General features: G+C 37.4%; 7 protein-coding genes across 8 annotated transcripts; 5 read left to right on the forward strand and 2 right to left on the reverse strand.

The window, feature by feature from the left end:
• Window positions 1-93: 93 nt before the first annotated feature.
• LOC9316144 (late embryogenesis abundant protein At1g64065) lies at window positions 94-1,437 on the forward strand. Its single transcript, XM_021026995.1, has one exon. The coding sequence runs from the start codon at window positions 647-649 to the stop codon at window positions 1,274-1,276; it is 630 nt and encodes a 209-aa protein (XP_020882654.1). The 5' UTR covers window positions 94-646; the 3' UTR covers window positions 1,277-1,437.
• Window positions 1,438-2,894: 1,457 nt separating this feature from the next.
• LOC9316145 lies at window positions 2,895-3,747 on the forward strand. Its single transcript, XM_021029397.1, has one exon. The coding sequence runs from the start codon at window positions 3,189-3,191 to the stop codon at window positions 3,492-3,494; it is 306 nt and encodes a 101-aa protein (XP_020885056.1). The 5' UTR covers window positions 2,895-3,188; the 3' UTR covers window positions 3,495-3,747.
• Window positions 3,748-3,835: 88 nt separating this feature from the next.
• LOC9316146 (transcription termination factor MTERF4, chloroplastic) lies at window positions 3,836-5,696 on the reverse strand. The gene has a single exon (XM_002881899.2). The coding sequence runs from the start codon at window positions 5,551-5,553 to the stop codon at window positions 4,027-4,029; it is 1,527 nt and encodes a 508-aa protein (XP_002881945.1). The 5' UTR covers window positions 5,554-5,696; the 3' UTR covers window positions 3,836-4,026.
• A 214-nt stretch (window positions 5,697-5,910) lies between these two features.
• LOC9318012 (4-hydroxy-tetrahydrodipicolinate reductase 1, chloroplastic) lies at window positions 5,911-8,332 on the reverse strand. Its single transcript, XM_002881900.2, has 9 exons — window positions 8,157-8,332; window positions 7,842-8,055; window positions 7,453-7,690; window positions 7,120-7,253; window positions 6,957-7,031; window positions 6,755-6,856; window positions 6,552-6,661; window positions 6,363-6,450; window positions 5,911-6,248 (listed from the first exon to the last, which is right to left on the reverse strand). The coding sequence occupies exons 1-9, from the start codon at window positions 8,168-8,170 to the stop codon at window positions 6,180-6,182; spliced, it is 1,044 nt and encodes a 347-aa protein (XP_002881946.1). The 5' UTR covers window positions 8,171-8,332; the 3' UTR covers window positions 5,911-6,179.
• Window positions 8,333-8,390: 58 nt separating this feature from the next.
• Window positions 8,391-10,179, forward strand: LOC9318013 (6,7-dimethyl-8-ribityllumazine synthase, chloroplastic). Its single transcript, XM_002880033.2, has 8 exons — window positions 8,391-8,608; window positions 8,693-8,808; window positions 8,956-9,051; window positions 9,144-9,239; window positions 9,390-9,468; window positions 9,664-9,710; window positions 9,802-9,861; window positions 9,977-10,179. Exons 1-8 carry the CDS (start codon window positions 8,458-8,460, stop codon window positions 10,013-10,015), a joined length of 684 nt encoding a protein of 227 aa, XP_002880079.1. The 5' UTR covers window positions 8,391-8,457; the 3' UTR covers window positions 10,016-10,179.
• A 403-nt stretch (window positions 10,180-10,582) lies between these two features.
• LOC9316147 lies at window positions 10,583-12,564 on the forward strand. Of its 2 annotated transcripts, none has more exons than XM_002880034.2 (3): window positions 10,583-10,717; window positions 11,335-12,305; window positions 12,386-12,564. In XM_002880034.2, exons 2-3 carry the CDS (start codon window positions 11,337-11,339, stop codon window positions 12,389-12,391), a joined length of 975 nt encoding a protein of 324 aa, XP_002880080.1. In that variant the 5' UTR covers window positions 10,583-10,717; window positions 11,335-11,336; the 3' UTR covers window positions 12,392-12,564. The 2 variants fall into 2 exon arrangements, with proteins under 2 accessions (XP_002880080.1, XP_020885058.1); XM_021029399.1 differs by having other exon boundaries at window positions 10,611-10,717; window positions 11,330-12,305.
• Window positions 12,565-12,853: 289 nt separating this feature from the next.
• LOC9316148 (60S ribosomal protein L2, mitochondrial) lies at window positions 12,854-15,071 on the forward strand. Its single transcript, XM_002880035.2, has 3 exons — window positions 12,854-13,051; window positions 13,276-13,427; window positions 14,354-15,071. Exons 2-3 carry the CDS (start codon window positions 13,331-13,333, stop codon window positions 14,899-14,901), a joined length of 645 nt encoding a protein of 214 aa, XP_002880081.1. The 5' UTR covers window positions 12,854-13,051; window positions 13,276-13,330; the 3' UTR covers window positions 14,902-15,071.
• The last annotated feature ends 113 nt before the right edge of the window (window positions 15,072-15,184 follow it).

Here is a 15,184-nt window from a genome sequence, read left to right on the forward strand (position 1 = left end):
TTTTTGTTGCTCAGTTCATATAGTACAAGAGAAGGAGATTATCAGGATCACTCTATTCTTGTCTTGTGGGTTCTTCTATAATAGGACCTCGTTATTTCAGCATCTTTCAGTAAAAGTTTGGTACTTAACTTTTTCTGATACCTTTCCTTTGCTCCAGGTTCTGAAAAAGGTCAAGTCCCTATACAACCTTTCGGTAAATCACTAAATTATTTGTTTCTCAGCCTTCAAAATACAAGAGAAGGATTCACACGATTATCGGATCATTATATTCTTGTATTTTGGTTTCTTCTAGCAAAGGACATTGTTGTTTCTCGGTATCTTCCAATTAAAGTTTGATACTTAAACTTTTCATGATACCTTCCCTTTGTTCCAGGTCTTGGAAAAAAAGGAAAGTCTTTAAGGAGAAACAAAGCTAAAAAGGGTTCTTCTAAGCATCTCTTACTTATTTCGGAAACCACACATCATCTTTTAATGTAATGTTGATCAAGAACCCATTCATACTTTCAACTTTCCACATATTCTCAGCCTTTTTCTGTTGGGATTTGGCTTTGCTGATTGATTCAGTACTATATATCTTTTTGTTATCATCTAAGTTCCTCTTGACAATACTGAAATTGTTATCGGTCATAACAATCTCTGGGGAAAAATGTCAGTTTATGTTGAAACAACATATGGAAGAACGAGCAAAGATGTTGATGAAGCTCACAGAATTTACCAACCGAAACAGAGTGATATCACCGGCAAAATGATCATCTTCATCCTTGCAGGGCTTTGCATGCTGCTCTTCATCTTCATCGTCATCGGTTTCTTTTTCATAGCCAAGCCACTCAAAGCAAGCTTGACATCTGTTGCTATAAGAAACCTCAGGTACAAAAACGATACATCATCATCATCATCGCTTTACTTTAACGCAACACTGGCTATGGAAATCAGAATTGAGAATCCGAATCTCGGGTTCTTTGAGTTTCCCACTAGTAAAGGAGATATCTTGTACAACGGTCATGTTGTTGGTGAAATGAGGATTAATGGACAACGAGTGGCTTCATATGGTGCCATGAGAACAGAAGTTAGGACACAAGTGGGTTACAGAGGGAATCAGACATCACCTGTTTGGTTGAAGAATGATATAGAGAGAAGGTTAATAATCCTCGAGGCCAGAGCTAAACTGAGAGGTGAAGTACACTTGAAGGCCTTGAACAAGAGAACAGTGAATTTGAAGTGTTTAATGCATCTTAATCTAATAGATGAAGTTATTCATCGTTTCTGGTGTAAATGAAACACTCTTTAAGTTGTTCCATACCTTTTTGGGTTGCAGTTAAATTTTTTTATTTTTTAGCTATACAGTATTAGTATACATTTATAAGTGAATATTGAAATACTTAGGTTTCTTTTAACATAAAAATTGATATCAAAATATCATGCTTTATGCTTATACCAAAATAATAAACGATTGAGATGCTTCAATCTGTAGAACTATATATTGTTCTAAAATGTCGAGTTTTACAGTAAAGTTAAATATATAAGAAATTGAGTGTTTTTTTTTCTTTAATTCTTATCTTGCTCTTTTTGTCACTTTCTTTAACTCTTATCATCAGATAAAAGTGTCGCTTTTGAATAATTCAATATGGTTAGTGTTTGTTAGCGTAAGAAACATCATCAGCTTTGTCGTCACTTCTTGTTTAAACTTCTTTAAGTTTTTTACTAATTTACTATAGATTCCAACGACTTAAACCGTCTTTAATTTTATTTTTATTTTCTTCAACGAAAGAGCATCTTTAATGTGGTGGTAACTTGAACGTTGAGACAAATTCTAACAATACTGATTAGGGAAGTATCAATACTTTCCTTCGCCATGTACGTGACAAATTCTCATCATACATTTGATGAGTTTATGCACGATGTTTATTAGATTTTCAAAACCATTATTGTAGAAATAAAAAATTGGGTTCAAATTCATAGTATAAACACAATCATTCGTAATAGATAGTTCGTTACATAATTTGATCACATGTTAAGTACTAATAAAATCTTGCTATTATTATAAACCAGCAATCCACATTTTCACATTAGTTACTGTTTTAATTAACATATAATTGTCAGAACTCGGTATATTTTCGTTCAGTGACATCAAATTTTGGTAATCTTATTGTATACGATTCTACCATTATGATATTTTTCTAATCAAAAGAAAACATTCTTTGGTATTTGGCAAAGTATCTCAACTTATTTATTGATATATCACTTTCTTTAAGCATAAGAGGTTATCTTAACCCGTCTTCTCTTCAGGAAGATATACATAAAAACGAAAGTTATTGGTACATAAAAACGAAAGTTATTGGTACATAAAACGAAAGTTATTGGAGATAAACCTAAACTAAATTAAACAAACAAACAAAAAGTCTCACAAAATCTTCACTGAATTTTTTTGGCTTGTTGTTAGACTTGGACACAACACCAAGTCAAAGATCAAGGGTGGATAACGTGTGCAACAGCTAAATCATTTGTTTAAAGGAAGTGACCTGTTGGACTTTTTTGAGGTCTCAATCACAAACCCTTTGTTATGTAATTATATGCATATGCACTAAACGCTAATGATTTTACGTTTGAGTTTGGTCTGAATCATCTGTTTCTCGTTGACAAAAATAATAATCATTTGAATTTCAAATATACAAAGTTGTGATGTATGGATGTTGCAACATGCTAAACTTTTGAAAAGCTTACATCGATAATCTCATATATATATACTCTAATTTTTGAATCATAAATCAAGTTTAAAATGTATTAATCTCACGATCAACCACTTGGTGTAAAACACTTAAATTACATATAAATGTTTTGAACATGACCAAAAATAATGATCATGAAATCCAAAACAAGATACACCGTAACCATATAACTCTACCAACTAAAGATAATCATTTGTTTATAACTTCATATAATTTATTGTGTAGCTTTGAAATTTGGAATTCCAAATAAGTAAATATAAATTGACCCTACTTATAATTTAAGATATAAATCAAATGGAAGAAGAAACAATATATACGAAAAAAGTTTCTTGTATATATAAAGAAAGATAAATATAAAAGAAGAATATTGGAAGGTAACTAAGCACCAAACCCAAAGTCAATAACCATAAACACAAAACCACAAAGAGAGAAATAAGAAAACAAAAATAGAGTGAATCATCAATGGATGGTTTAATACCGATGGCCCTTAAGGCCGTGAAGAAGAACCTGGCTCGTCGTCGTTACGAACGTCTCTCCTCCTCCGCCACAACTCGTGAGTCTTACGACTTTGTTTCCGATATTGAAATGAACGTCGACGGTCGTCACCATCGCCGTGGCTGGTCCGTTGGAGATTTCTCATCGTTATCAAGCCGGGAAACAAAAAGAAACGGTGGTGTAGCTCCGGAGAAGGGTTTTACTCCGCCGCGGGAGGGTCAACTTGTACGATTCAAGAGCCATAGATTGTTTTCTTGCATCTCAGGTCAATAATTTTATCAATTCAAGAAAATTCTCAAAATACAGAAAAAAACAAAAATAAATAGGAAATTTGCATTTTCTTTCGTGTTGTGTTTGATTTTATGTACAAAGAATCATGTAGATATCGTTATTTTGTGATCTTTTGATGTATACGTAAAGTTTGTAGTTGGGGTTTGTTGTTAAAATGTATATTTGTAAGGTCATAAACGAGAAATGAAAAGTTGTATGGACCAAACTAGAAATAATGTTAATAACTCTCCAAAAATTCTTGTTGACCTAATCCACATTTGACCATAGCCCCCTCAGAGTTGTTCCTTCTCCATAAGATACCACCAAAGAAACATATTTTAAAATTCTATAAACCAAATAAAAATTTGATTCAGGATCTGAGTAGCTGTAGATTAGTCAGAGTTACTCCTTCAACATCTAAAGATTTAAGATTTAGCAACAAAATTAATTGAAGAGAGAGCAAAAGAACACAATGCTTGCAAAAAGAGTGTAGCTAAATGCAAAAGCTCAATAAAGCTAAAGACTTTTGATTATTCTACAAAGTAAGAGTGCGTCTGTAGAGAACTTCATCATCACTCTCATCTTCTTCCTCATCAGACACAATCTCGCCACCAGGCATTTCTAACTTCCCGCCCATGTCGAACATTGGACCTTCAGTATCTGGATCGATAAAGTTACCTTGCAACCGTTCCTCGAATCTTTGGTCGCTGCAATTGAGGAACCAGTTCAATGAACTCCTAATTCCTTTGCTCTGTAGTTTTTGGTACCTTGGTTTGATTCTTGACTCCAAGCTATAAGTAAAATACTCAGGGTACTCCACGAGTTCTTTCATCGGTCTCCCCATCTCAGTCTTGTAAAAGTAGTAGCTATTCTTCATGAGTTCGACTCGGGAACATAGGATCTGAGGACATCTCACAACCATTTTCGCAATGTCCTCGACTTGAAATGCCCTGCCCAAGAGAAACTCAATGGGTTTCATTATCACATTCTGCTTAAGACTTACGATCTGTGGCATTTTCTCTACCACACGAGCGAATCCTTCAGGATCAATCTTGAGCTTCAAGCTGAAAAAGTACTGTTGTGTAGACATCTTGGCTTTTACCGGTAACCCGAGAATTTGAGGATATTGAGCTATAAGCAATGGTAGTAGCTCTTTCTTGACGCCAAAACTAATCAAACAATCTACATTTGGTTTAACAGTCTCCTCGAGATTGTATCCGACTATATATGCACGTTTCTCTAGCATCCTAGCCACAATTTTCTTTGGCAAACCAATAGAAATTAGATAATCTACTAAAGGTTTGATCATGGTTCCAACTCTCATTCCCAAAAGATAAGGATACTGAGTCACCATTGGACCAATATCCCTTGGACTCACACCAATGCTCACCAAATACGCAACCGATGTGCTCATGGTGCCTTCGAGCTTAAATCCTAACAGCTCAGGATACTTCATCAGAACATAACCCAAATCTTGCTTCTCCACATCAAGTCCTCTAAGAAACTTAACCACAGGAGCAAGCTCAACAACCACACTTGCATGGAGAACCTGAGGATAGTTCTTAACAAATTCTCCTAATTTCGATCTCGAGATTCCAATTTTCTCTAAGTAAGCCAAGACAGGAATCAAATTCTTACGAACACTACAACCTAACATCAAAGGATACTCATTGATATCGTCTATGGTTAACCCTAGCTTCTGTAAGAACTCAACACGCTCACACATGACTTCAATGGTGGAAGGTAGCTCAATACTCTCCAATTCATCGGTGATTATCCCCAAACCCTTGAGATAATCGCAGATTTTGACACGATTCACGAGCTTCTCTTTCTTCCCCTGTATAACTCCCCATGTGACTGTAGGCATCTCGTACTCCGGGAACTTTGAAGATTGAGTTGCATAGTGAGCAATCCTGAAAATCGAACAAGGGTTTTGAAATTGAGGGATATTAGGATCTGGGTTTATCAGGGTTTTAGTTTCAGTGGAAGTAATCGGAAAGATGAGACTCTGTCTTCTGATTAAAGCTAAGAACTTGTTCCTCCTGAGAAGAAGATAGCTCATTCTGGAGATACCCAGAAGACTGGCGTCGAAGAAGATTACGACTTTGCAATAAAAATCAAATGGGTAATCGAGAAAATGGTTCTCGCTTTCTCGCCTGAAGGATATAGCGATTAGAGAGGAGAGAGATACGAAAGGCGCGTGAAAGAAGCCCTAACGAGAGAGAGATAGAGAGAGAGCTTTTCACTCTCTACTCTTTCTTTTTTTTACCATCTCAGTAAAAATATCAAAAACCACTGTTACAGTTGACATGTGACACAAATTTTCCACCAAAAATTAGAACTTTTTGGTGATGACTGATGATGATGATGATGATGATGATGATGATGATGATGATGAATATACTCACAAACCTTGAGATCGTTGTTCAGAACATTTGGAGAAATTTTATCTATAAGACTTCACTTCAATGATCCAGAAAGGAGAATAACATTTAAGGTAAAGAGGTCAAAACATGAACAATACAATGGCAAGTTCCTGTATATACCAACGAGCTTTAAAAGCCTGTGCTAAAGGCAGAAGAAGTGGGAAACCAAACATCTAATCTTCACAGCTGATGATTTGGTAAATCTAACCTCAGCTTTTTCTAGAACCACCATTTGGTCAATGCACTGACAAAACTCGGAAGCTTAACGCATGTTTCCCTCTCTCAAAACATCGATCATGTTGTAGATTCGCTGATCTGCTTTCAATCGAATCTGCATTTCACAAAAGTGTTGAATCAACAATTAGCTTTATAGAGATTAGAGTAAGAGAAAGCTGAGATTCAATTTCGCAGAATCATGATGAGCAATATGAGTAAGCTTTAGAACCTTTTTGGCGAGGAAGAGCACGGCATCAACAGTACCCTCGGCGTATATTGATCTGCCGCAGACATTATGCTGGAACTCGAAGGAGACACTGCAAAGAAAGGCAAAGAAAAGGGAGCTAGTTATGGAACAGACACACTATTACAATGGAGGTAAAGAAAAGTATAAACAATATCTTAGATATTGCATTACGTTTCATCGGGTGATGTCAAGTGATAAAGATGGAAAGCGTGGCCAGAGATATGCTCTTCGGGAACACCCACCATCTCCACTTGCTGTTTTGGATCCCGAATCAATTGTATCTACGATAAAAGTTGTATACACAGAAAATTCATCTTCCGAGAATAAATTAAGTCATTACCAAGATGTAAACAATAAAGGACGAGCCAATGCACCTGATCCATGTCGTAAGACACACCCAATTCCTGGAAGCAAGAAATAACAGCTTTTGCTGTTCCGGATGCATCCAATTTGCTAGCTTGATGAGACTCCATCACCTACATAGATTGGCAGTTGATTAGACGTAGCAAGAAGTAATATAAAACTAACAGAAAAAGAAATATGAATTTGAATGTATAAAGGAAGTAAGAAAAGTACATCCAATGAATAACCAGAAAAGGCTCCCGGAAACTGCTCAGCCATGATCTCCATGGCCGCAAGAAATGCTACAACCTATAGACCAACAAAGCACACAAATATGAGCTAAAGGATCTTATTTACATGAATAAGTAATCAGTTCTTCCAGAAACATCCAAGATACCTGTTTACCCATCTGTGGGGAAATCACAGCATAAATCTTTGCTTCCTCAACAGTTTCATACAATTTGTTCCTATCTCCACCAGTTGTTCCCATGACGAAAGGAACACCTACTTTGCTATACAGCTTTGCATTATCTACGCATTGCGAAAATTCCAAATTTGAAATCAACTAACTACACAAAAACAAAACTTCTAGCAGCTGATGTTGCACTTACGCAAATTCGAAACTAACTCAATCAAGAATTGTTTCCCGAACCAGAATTCAATCATAGGTTCAACAAATCCAGAATACAATTGTCTCTTGATGGTAAAAATGAAAGATTCTGGAGTTTACCATTTACTGCAGAAGGAATTGTGTAGTCCACAACAATTAGCTCCGGGTGCTTCTCAAACACTGAAGAAAGAACCTTTTCTCTTTCAGTAGGACCGTGCACAGTAATCTCCTTTCCACAGACCTCAACTCTCTGACCATCCTCACCAGCAGATCCAAATGATATGGGAACAATATTTACTCCTGCAGAGTCTGCTGCTTTGATTACAGCTTTCCCCATTTTGCCACTACATCCATTCACCTGTAGAATAAGAGATCATGAATATAGCTAAACCCAACAATCACCATTTCAAAAGGAACAAGCTTTGACATTTCTACATTTCAAACTTAAATGTTTATACAAAGTCAAATCTCACAACTTTGAGTCTAAGCTCATCAGATGATCAGATTACCATGATGGATATGCCATTTCCAGGCAAAACAGATTTCACAGCCTCTTCACCGGACTCCGCCGTCGCCGTCATAGATAAAATCACCGGAAGACGACGTGTCCCAATGCCCATGAAACTAACACGGCCTTTACCGCATTTTCCTGCAGTCTGATTCGTTCTAGAAGCAAATGCGATACGCGGGCGATGAAGAAACACACTGGAAGACGCCATTAACCTGTGATCAAAACGTTTAATTTCAGTAGACTTCTCTTAAAGAGTTAAAGCTCATCTCCATCAATTAAAACCAAAATTCAATTCGTAGGTTTCGAAACGTACCCATTCGTAGCCATTAAAGAATTTCTTCTCCCAGGAGACGAAAGTTTTGTTCTTTGTTACGTCTACGGACAAAAGTTCAAATCTTTCACTTTTGTCTGAAATTTCCCGGCCGGTGAGAGAGATTGGGGATTTAGGGTTTAGCTTATCCCTTTTCATCAAACCGGGAATCTCTTAACCAAACTAATAGATTCAATAAAACCGGAATTTAATTAACATATTTAACCGGAAGCCTTGAACCTCACAGTCTCACTCTTAACCTGAAGAACGAAGAACCATCTCAAACAAATCCGACGAACGAAACATGAAGTCATTAGCTTCGCCACCGTGTCTCCGCCTGATACCGACGGCCCACCGTCAGCTCAATTCACGTCAATCTTCCTCCGCCTGTTCTATTCACGGTGGCTCTTCTGTGAACAAATCCAATAATCTCTCATTCTCCTCATCCACATCCGGTAAGCTTGCTTTTTTCTCTCTTCTCTAAATAGCTCAATCGATTTTTCGCAATTTCGTGATGAAATGTGAAAATTTGATGTTAGGATTTGCGTCACCACTCACTGTAGAGAAGGAATTACGCTCTTCATTCTTACAGACGGCTGCTGTTCGCCATGTTACTGGGTCTCTTATCAGAGGCGAAGGTCTTAGATTCGCCATCGTGAGTTCTCAGAATCGCTTTCTTACTTTATGCGCTGCTTAGATTTGGTGACTTGGTTCTGGTTTACAGTGAAATTTGAAAACTTTGAGCTCAATTGCAGTGTTGACTTGGTTCTGATTCATTTTTCTTTCTCAATGTTGTTTCAAGGTTGTAGCTCGTTTCAATGAGGTTGTGACTAAGTTGCTATTGGAAGGAGCGATTGAGACTTTCAAGAAGTATTCAGTCAGAGAAGAAGACATTGAAGTAAAAGTCTTTTGCTTGTAGATGATGATATGTTAAATCAGAATAAAAAAGTTCTGAGCTTTCACAAAGCTAATGATACTCTTTTTATTCAGGTTATATGGGTTCCTGGCAGCTTTGAGATTGGTGTTGTTGCTCAAAATCTTGGGAAATCGGGAAAATTTCATGCTGTTTTATGTATCGGCGCTGTGGTATGATTCTTGTTTTAAACAATTCTCAGGCCATCCCATTTGTATTTCTACTCATATGACTTCTTCAAGCTTCAGAAAGTAGTTGCTTTATGTTACTGACATATGCTTAGAGTTGGATTTTGATATACTGTTGTCCTTGTTGTGGTTTAGATAAGAGGAGATACCACACATTATGATGCTGTTGCCAACTCTGCTGCGTCTGGAGTACTTTCTGCTAGCATAAATTCAGGTTTACCTCGATATTCATTTGCAGGATATGCATTTTTAGACACATGAAGAGCTGGTTGTTGATTTTGGCCTTTCTTGGGATTTTGGAAGATTAAATTTCCCGCATCATGAATCAGTTCTTCAAGTTTTGTTTCTGGTTGTTGACGCACTATTCACTCTAGTAGTAATTAAAGCTTATAAAAAAACCAATCTGCAGGTGTTCCATGCATATTTGGTGTACTGACTTGCGAGGACATGGATCAGGTTAAGTTTTGATATGCAAGAGTTGATGGTTTTATTAATCACAAGGATAAACACTGAACTTGTTGCTATTGTGGTCAAACTGAAACTCTAGGCTTTGAATCGATCTGGTGGCAAAGCGGGCAATAAGGGATCTGAAACTGCTTTGACGGCGGTAAATAGCATTATGATTCAATCCTTTATTCTTAGAACAAGATATAGAAGTTCCCAATCATTCCAGTTATTTTCGCGCTTTCCTGAAATTTTCTCTCTCTCTTTTCTTTCTTCAGCTCGAAATGGCGTCGTTGTTTGAGCACCACCTGAAATAGCTCTGCTGGTTCCATGGATGAACAATGATCACGTATGAGAACTTCATGTTGTTGTCGCATTTGGTTACAATCCAATCTCCAAAATTCTACCTCAAAGATTGTCAAAATGTTTTACCCTTGGTTACAAATCATTTAAACGCTTTTGTAAGCTTTTGGCCTTTTTTTTTTTTTGAGTCGTGTGATATACTCCTTCCGTTTCAAAATATAAGGCGTTTTAGCTAAAAACACGCCGATTAAGAAGATCTACTTTTTAAAAGTTCAACCAATCATAAAAGAAACTGCATAATAAAAATAATCATAAAATATTAAAGTAATATATAATTTGCATAGAAACTTGAAAACGACTTATATTGTGAAACAAAAAAATTTCTCCAAAACGCCTTATATTTTGAAACGGAGGGAGTATAATAATAATTCCTCCGAATTTTGGGGGTCTTTCTGCGTTAATCAAAAATGTGATCTTCTTTGTTGTAATATCTTGAAATTGAGGTGTCGAAATGGATTTAAATTTTAAAGGCCAATAAGGACCTTACACGACGAAAATTTTGTCGGCAAGCGAAGATTACGCGTCACATTGATAATAGTTAATATAAAGTTCAACGGATCAACCAATTCCACAATCTTCAATCATTTTGTGACTCTTCGAGCACTCTCTTCTCTCTGTCTCTCTGTGACTCACATTCATCCAATCCAACTCTCGAGGTAAAACTCAATCAAATCCACTAAGTTTTCTTTCTCTTCATTGTTGTTCTTGCGTTGATCCTTTATGGTTTGATCGGAATACATGGAAAAAGGTTGTGGTTAGATCGACCTTTTCTGATTCTGACCTTATTTTCTCCGATCTGTTTGACATTAAAGTTGATCTAGTGCTATCTTTTTTAGATCGAACATTCGGATCTGTATTTTCCTACGAATCCACATGATTCACGTGATATGATCATTGTCTCGTAGTACAGAGATGCATTGTATGTTCTTTGGTTTGAGCTATACCACTAGGATGTTGTTATGATCCTGGTTGGTGAGATCTAATGTGATGCGAGTTGTCTATAGTGTTTCGTGAGATATCAAAGATATGATGATGAATCAGCATTATTTTGTAGTTATATTGTATTAGCCTTTTACAACTACTGAAAACTGTGATTACTGTCTGTTTGACTTTTACAACCATTGTTCTGTCTTTTGCTTAATTGCTGTGTTTGATACTACTCTCAGCGTTGAATGCTTGAAGTTTTGTCTATTCTTTGATACTCTTTAAGCATTTTTTTTTTGTAGCACTAATCATTGACTTTTGAAATTTATGACCTGTTGCTGCAGCTTAGGTATGTCGACTTCTGAGGATAAACCAGAACTCCTCAGTAGAGTTCATCAGGAGGGTGACGTGGAAATTGTCGATAGAAGTCAGAAGGATAAGGACGAGGAAGAAGAAGGGAAAGGTGGATTCCTCGATAAGGTGAAAGATTTCATTCATGACATTGGTGAGAAAATCGAAGGAACCATTGGGTTTGGGAAGCCAACTGCTGATGTCTCTGCGATTCATATCCCCAAGATCAATCTTGAGAGGGCAGATATTGTTGTGGATGTGCTTGTGAAGAACCCGAATCCAGTTCCTATCCCTCTGATCGATATTAACTACCTGGTCGAGAGCGATGGGAGGAAACTGGTTTCGGGATTGATCCCGGATGCTGGAACCCTCAAGGCTCACGGAGAAGAAACTGTGAAGATACCATTGACTTTGATCTATGATGACATCAAGAGCACTTACAACGATATCAACCCCGGGATGATCATACCTTACAGGATCAAGGTTGATCTTATTGTGGACGTGCCAGTATTGGGAAGACTGACATTGCCGCTGGAGAAATGTGGAGAGATCCCAATTCCAAAGAAACCCGACGTTGATATCGAGAAGATTAAGTTCCAGAAGTTCTCTTTGGAAGAAACCGTGGCGATCCTCCACGTGAGGCTTGAGAACTTGAATGATTTCGACTTGGGGCTCAATGACTTGGACTGTGAAGTTTGGTTGTGTGATGTAAGCATTGGGAAAGCAGAGATCTCAGACTCGATCAAGCTTGACAAAAACGGAAGTGGGTTGATTAATGTGCCAATGACATTCCGACCAAAGGACTTCGGTTCTGCGCTTTGGGATATGATTCGTGGGAAAGGAACTGGGTACACTATCAAAGGTAATGTTGATGTTGATACACCATTTGGAGCTATGAAGCTTCCGATTATCAAGGAAGGTGGATCGACCCGTCTGAAGAAGGAAGATGATGATGACGACGATGATGAGGTCAGATGCTCTTCTCTTTTGCTAATAGCATGAACATTATGATCGTTTTTGCTCACAAACTTAACTTCATTTTCTTACAGGAGTAAAAGGAAAAGAGCCCAAGAGCAAGAGTGGTCAAGTACTGAATCCAGACTTCCAGTCCAGACTTCCAGTCTTAAAACATATTTAAATTATATGAAAGACTTTATTTTGTGTGCTTTTGGTAACTGATGGATCAGACTTCTGAATAGAGCTGTCTTTTTTTGGACTTCCTATATCATCATCACCAATTCGCTTGGTTATGTTTTGTTTCAATCGCGTTTGGAATCTATACCTAATGGATTGGATATATTCATGGTGATAGTCGATTACATGTATGAACCTAAAACAGTTGTTAACGGCTGTGTTTATCCATATTTAAAAAAAAAAATAATCTCAAGTGATAATAACTTAACCAATAATAGGTCAGACTTAAACACATTAGATTGTCCAAGAATCGATCAAAAGCCATCTTTATAATGGAACCCAAGGCCCTCTCTCGTGGGTTTGGTTGATTGAGTTTGTCTTCTTCTTGTCTTTATATATTTGGGCCTGTCTTCTCGTTAGTAGGTCAGACCGGTTAATCTGAATCGGTTTTTGATAAACCATTAATTAGGCTCTCTCTCTCTCGCTCCCGGGGACTCTCCATCCATAGTTCCGTTCGCTCTCTATCTCTCTCTCTCAAATTGCAAGGTTGTTCGATCGACTTCGCCAATCGCATACCTCAGGTTTGTCTCGATCTCAAACTACATCGTTATACGAAGCCAATAGATTGATGGACCCAACTATCATTGCTAGAAATGACTCGGAGTTTAGTGATTGACCTCATTTTGATTGGGAATTTTTAAAAAATTCGTTCGTGCTGATTTAGGGTATCTGGGTCGTGCGAAGAAGCCCTAATTTTGAGGGGTATGCACACTTTCACAATGTTAATGTTGTGTTTATTTGATAGGTTGTTGGAGCTAGAGTCGTGCCCAAAAACCCTACCTTTTTCACTGTTTAGAGCCATGTCAGCTCTTGTGGCGTTATGCAGAGCTCGAGCTACTGCTTCGTCTTCTTTATTCAACAGCGTTATTCGTCCAGCATTTCGCAATTTCTCTACAGGTAGCTGATATCTCTTTATTTGCGTGATTGTCTGTTTCAAGAAAATGGTTCTCCTCTATCTACTTTGGATGGCCATTATATGATGCTGGCTTTTTAAGTTTTCAAACTCACTCTCTGCTAGTAATTGGATCATCAGGTTCTTCAATGTATTTTAGAAAGGGGTGATTTATGGATTGTGAAATGGTGTTATCCTTGAGGAACCTGGTTGCACTGTGAATTTTATAAGAAATAATTGCGTTGTTACAAACAACTAAACATTGAGAAACGGCTATTGTTATGTTAGCCTCTTCTATTTAAGTGTTCCAGTTGATTTTTTTCCGATGTTGTGGGTTCTATCAAGGTGCAAACTCCTTCTAGATGGATCACGAACTGAATGAAAGAACTTGCTTACTTCTGCATTAGATTATGAGCTATTGTGAAAGTGCAGTTGCTTCTTTTTGTTAGATGATAAACGAATGAGGTTGTATCACATCGCCTCTTCTTAATAAATTAGTCTTGGATAAAAGAATGAGCTCAAACTATGATACTTCAAGTTAAGATACTCTTTTGTTGGTAGAATTTACCATCATTAGAACATAGAAAAGTTTATAACTAGGGCCTAAGCTTGGATCTCTGCAACTCTGGTGCTATTTGTATCAAATTCTTTTCCTAAGTCTCTTGCTAGCTGTATCATATTCTTTTCCTGTAATTAAGATTGAGCTCTGTGGAGTAGTATCATTAGTTGATGCATGTAGCTACTTTGTGGGACTTGAGTCTGTCTAGTCTATATGTGGAGTATATACATCTCAAAAGTGACTTAACCAGAGGGATTTGGAGATCCAGAGTTTCAATCTAGCTTTTTTGTCAAAATCCATGTCTTCTGTTTTGTGTGCGTTTTATTTTTTGATAGACATTTTAAGGCCTCTATCTCTGTTTTTATTATACAGGTTTTGCTGATGCACAGAACAAATCATTGGTGGCGCAAATGAAAGAAGAGATGCTCCACATGGACATCAACTCAATGATAGGAAGTTCCATGCCACTAGGTATGATGCGTATCGGAACAATCATCCACAACATCGAGATGAACCCAGGGCAAGGCGCGAAGATGGTCCGAGCTGCAGGAACCAACGCCAAGATCTTAAAGGAGCCTGCTTCAGGGAAATGCTTGATAAAGCTTCCGTCAGGGAACACCAAGTGGATCAACGCCAAATGTCGTGCTACGATTGGCACAGTGTCGAACCCGTCTCATGGAACGAAAAAGCTATATAAAGCAGGACAGAGTAGGTGGTTAGGGATAAGGCCCAAAGTTAGAGGAGTGGCGATGAATCCGTGTGATCATCCACACGGTGGAGGTGAAGGAAAAAGCAAAAGTAGTGGAAGCAGAGGAAGGACATCGGTTAGTCCGTGGGGGAAACCGTGTAAAGGCGGTTACAAATCAGCTAGTGTCAAGAAGAAGAAGAAGCGTTTGGCAGAAGCAGCAGCCAAAATGTGATATGGGTGAACAAGTTACCATTTTCTTCTTCTAATGCTTCTTTCTTTAAAAAAGCCTCAAGGTTTTGTGACGTTATTGAATCTGTTTTTTGAGAGTTTTAGGCTTCATGAAATTGGAGGATCTTTTATCAGTTAAGAATAAATATGGTTACGTGTTTCCCTTTAAAAAAATCGAAATCAAACGTTTTCCTTACTTAAAAAACGTTTTCCTTAATCAAATAAAAGGGAATATAATCTAATTGACACAGAGTGAGTATATTCTCCAAAATCTTTTCTCCAAATGA

The sequence above is a fragment of the Arabidopsis lyrata genome (genome assembly GCF_000004255.2).
Source record: "Arabidopsis lyrata subsp. lyrata unplaced genomic scaffold ARALYscaffold_4, whole genome shotgun sequence".
Classification (NCBI taxonomy): domain Eukaryota; kingdom Viridiplantae; phylum Streptophyta; class Magnoliopsida; order Brassicales; family Brassicaceae; genus Arabidopsis; species Arabidopsis lyrata.

Coding starts and splice junctions, on each gene's coding strand:
- LOC9316148 (XM_002880035.2), top strand. CDS start 13,331: ATGTCAGCTCTTGTGGCGTTATGCAGAGCTCGAGCTACTGCTTCGTCT. Junction 13,428..14,353: donor ATTTCGCAATTTCTCTACAG/GTAGCTGATATC, acceptor TTTATTATACAG/GTTTTGCTGATGCACAGAAC.
- LOC9316146 (XM_002881899.2), bottom strand. CDS start 5,553: ATGAGCTATCTTCTTCTCAGGAGGAACAAGTTCTTAGCTTTAATCAGA.
- LOC9316144 (XM_021026995.1), top strand. CDS start 647: ATGTCAGTTTATGTTGAAACAACATATGGAAGAACGAGCAAAGATGTT.
- LOC9318013 (XM_002880033.2), top strand. CDS start 8,458: ATGAAGTCATTAGCTTCGCCACCGTGTCTCCGCCTGATACCGACGGCC. Junction 9,469..9,663: donor TTCTGCTAGCATAAATTCAG/GTTTACCTCGAT, acceptor ACCAATCTGCAG/GTGTTCCATGCATATTTGGT. Junction 9,711..9,801: donor CTTGCGAGGACATGGATCAG/GTTAAGTTTTGA, acceptor CTGAAACTCTAG/GCTTTGAATCGATCTGGTGG.
- LOC9316145 (XM_021029397.1), top strand. CDS start 3,189: ATGGATGGTTTAATACCGATGGCCCTTAAGGCCGTGAAGAAGAACCTG.
- LOC9316147 (XM_002880034.2), top strand. CDS start 11,337: ATGTCGACTTCTGAGGATAAACCAGAACTCCTCAGTAGAGTTCATCAG.
- LOC9318012 (XM_002881900.2), bottom strand. Junction 7,254..7,452: donor AATTCCTTCTGCAGTAAATG/GTAAACTCCAGA, acceptor CGCAATGCGTAG/ATAATGCAAAGCTGTATAGC. Junction 6,451..6,551: donor TTGACATCACCCGATGAAAC/GTAATGCAATAT, acceptor CTTTCTTTGCAG/TGTCTCCTTCGAGTTCCAGC.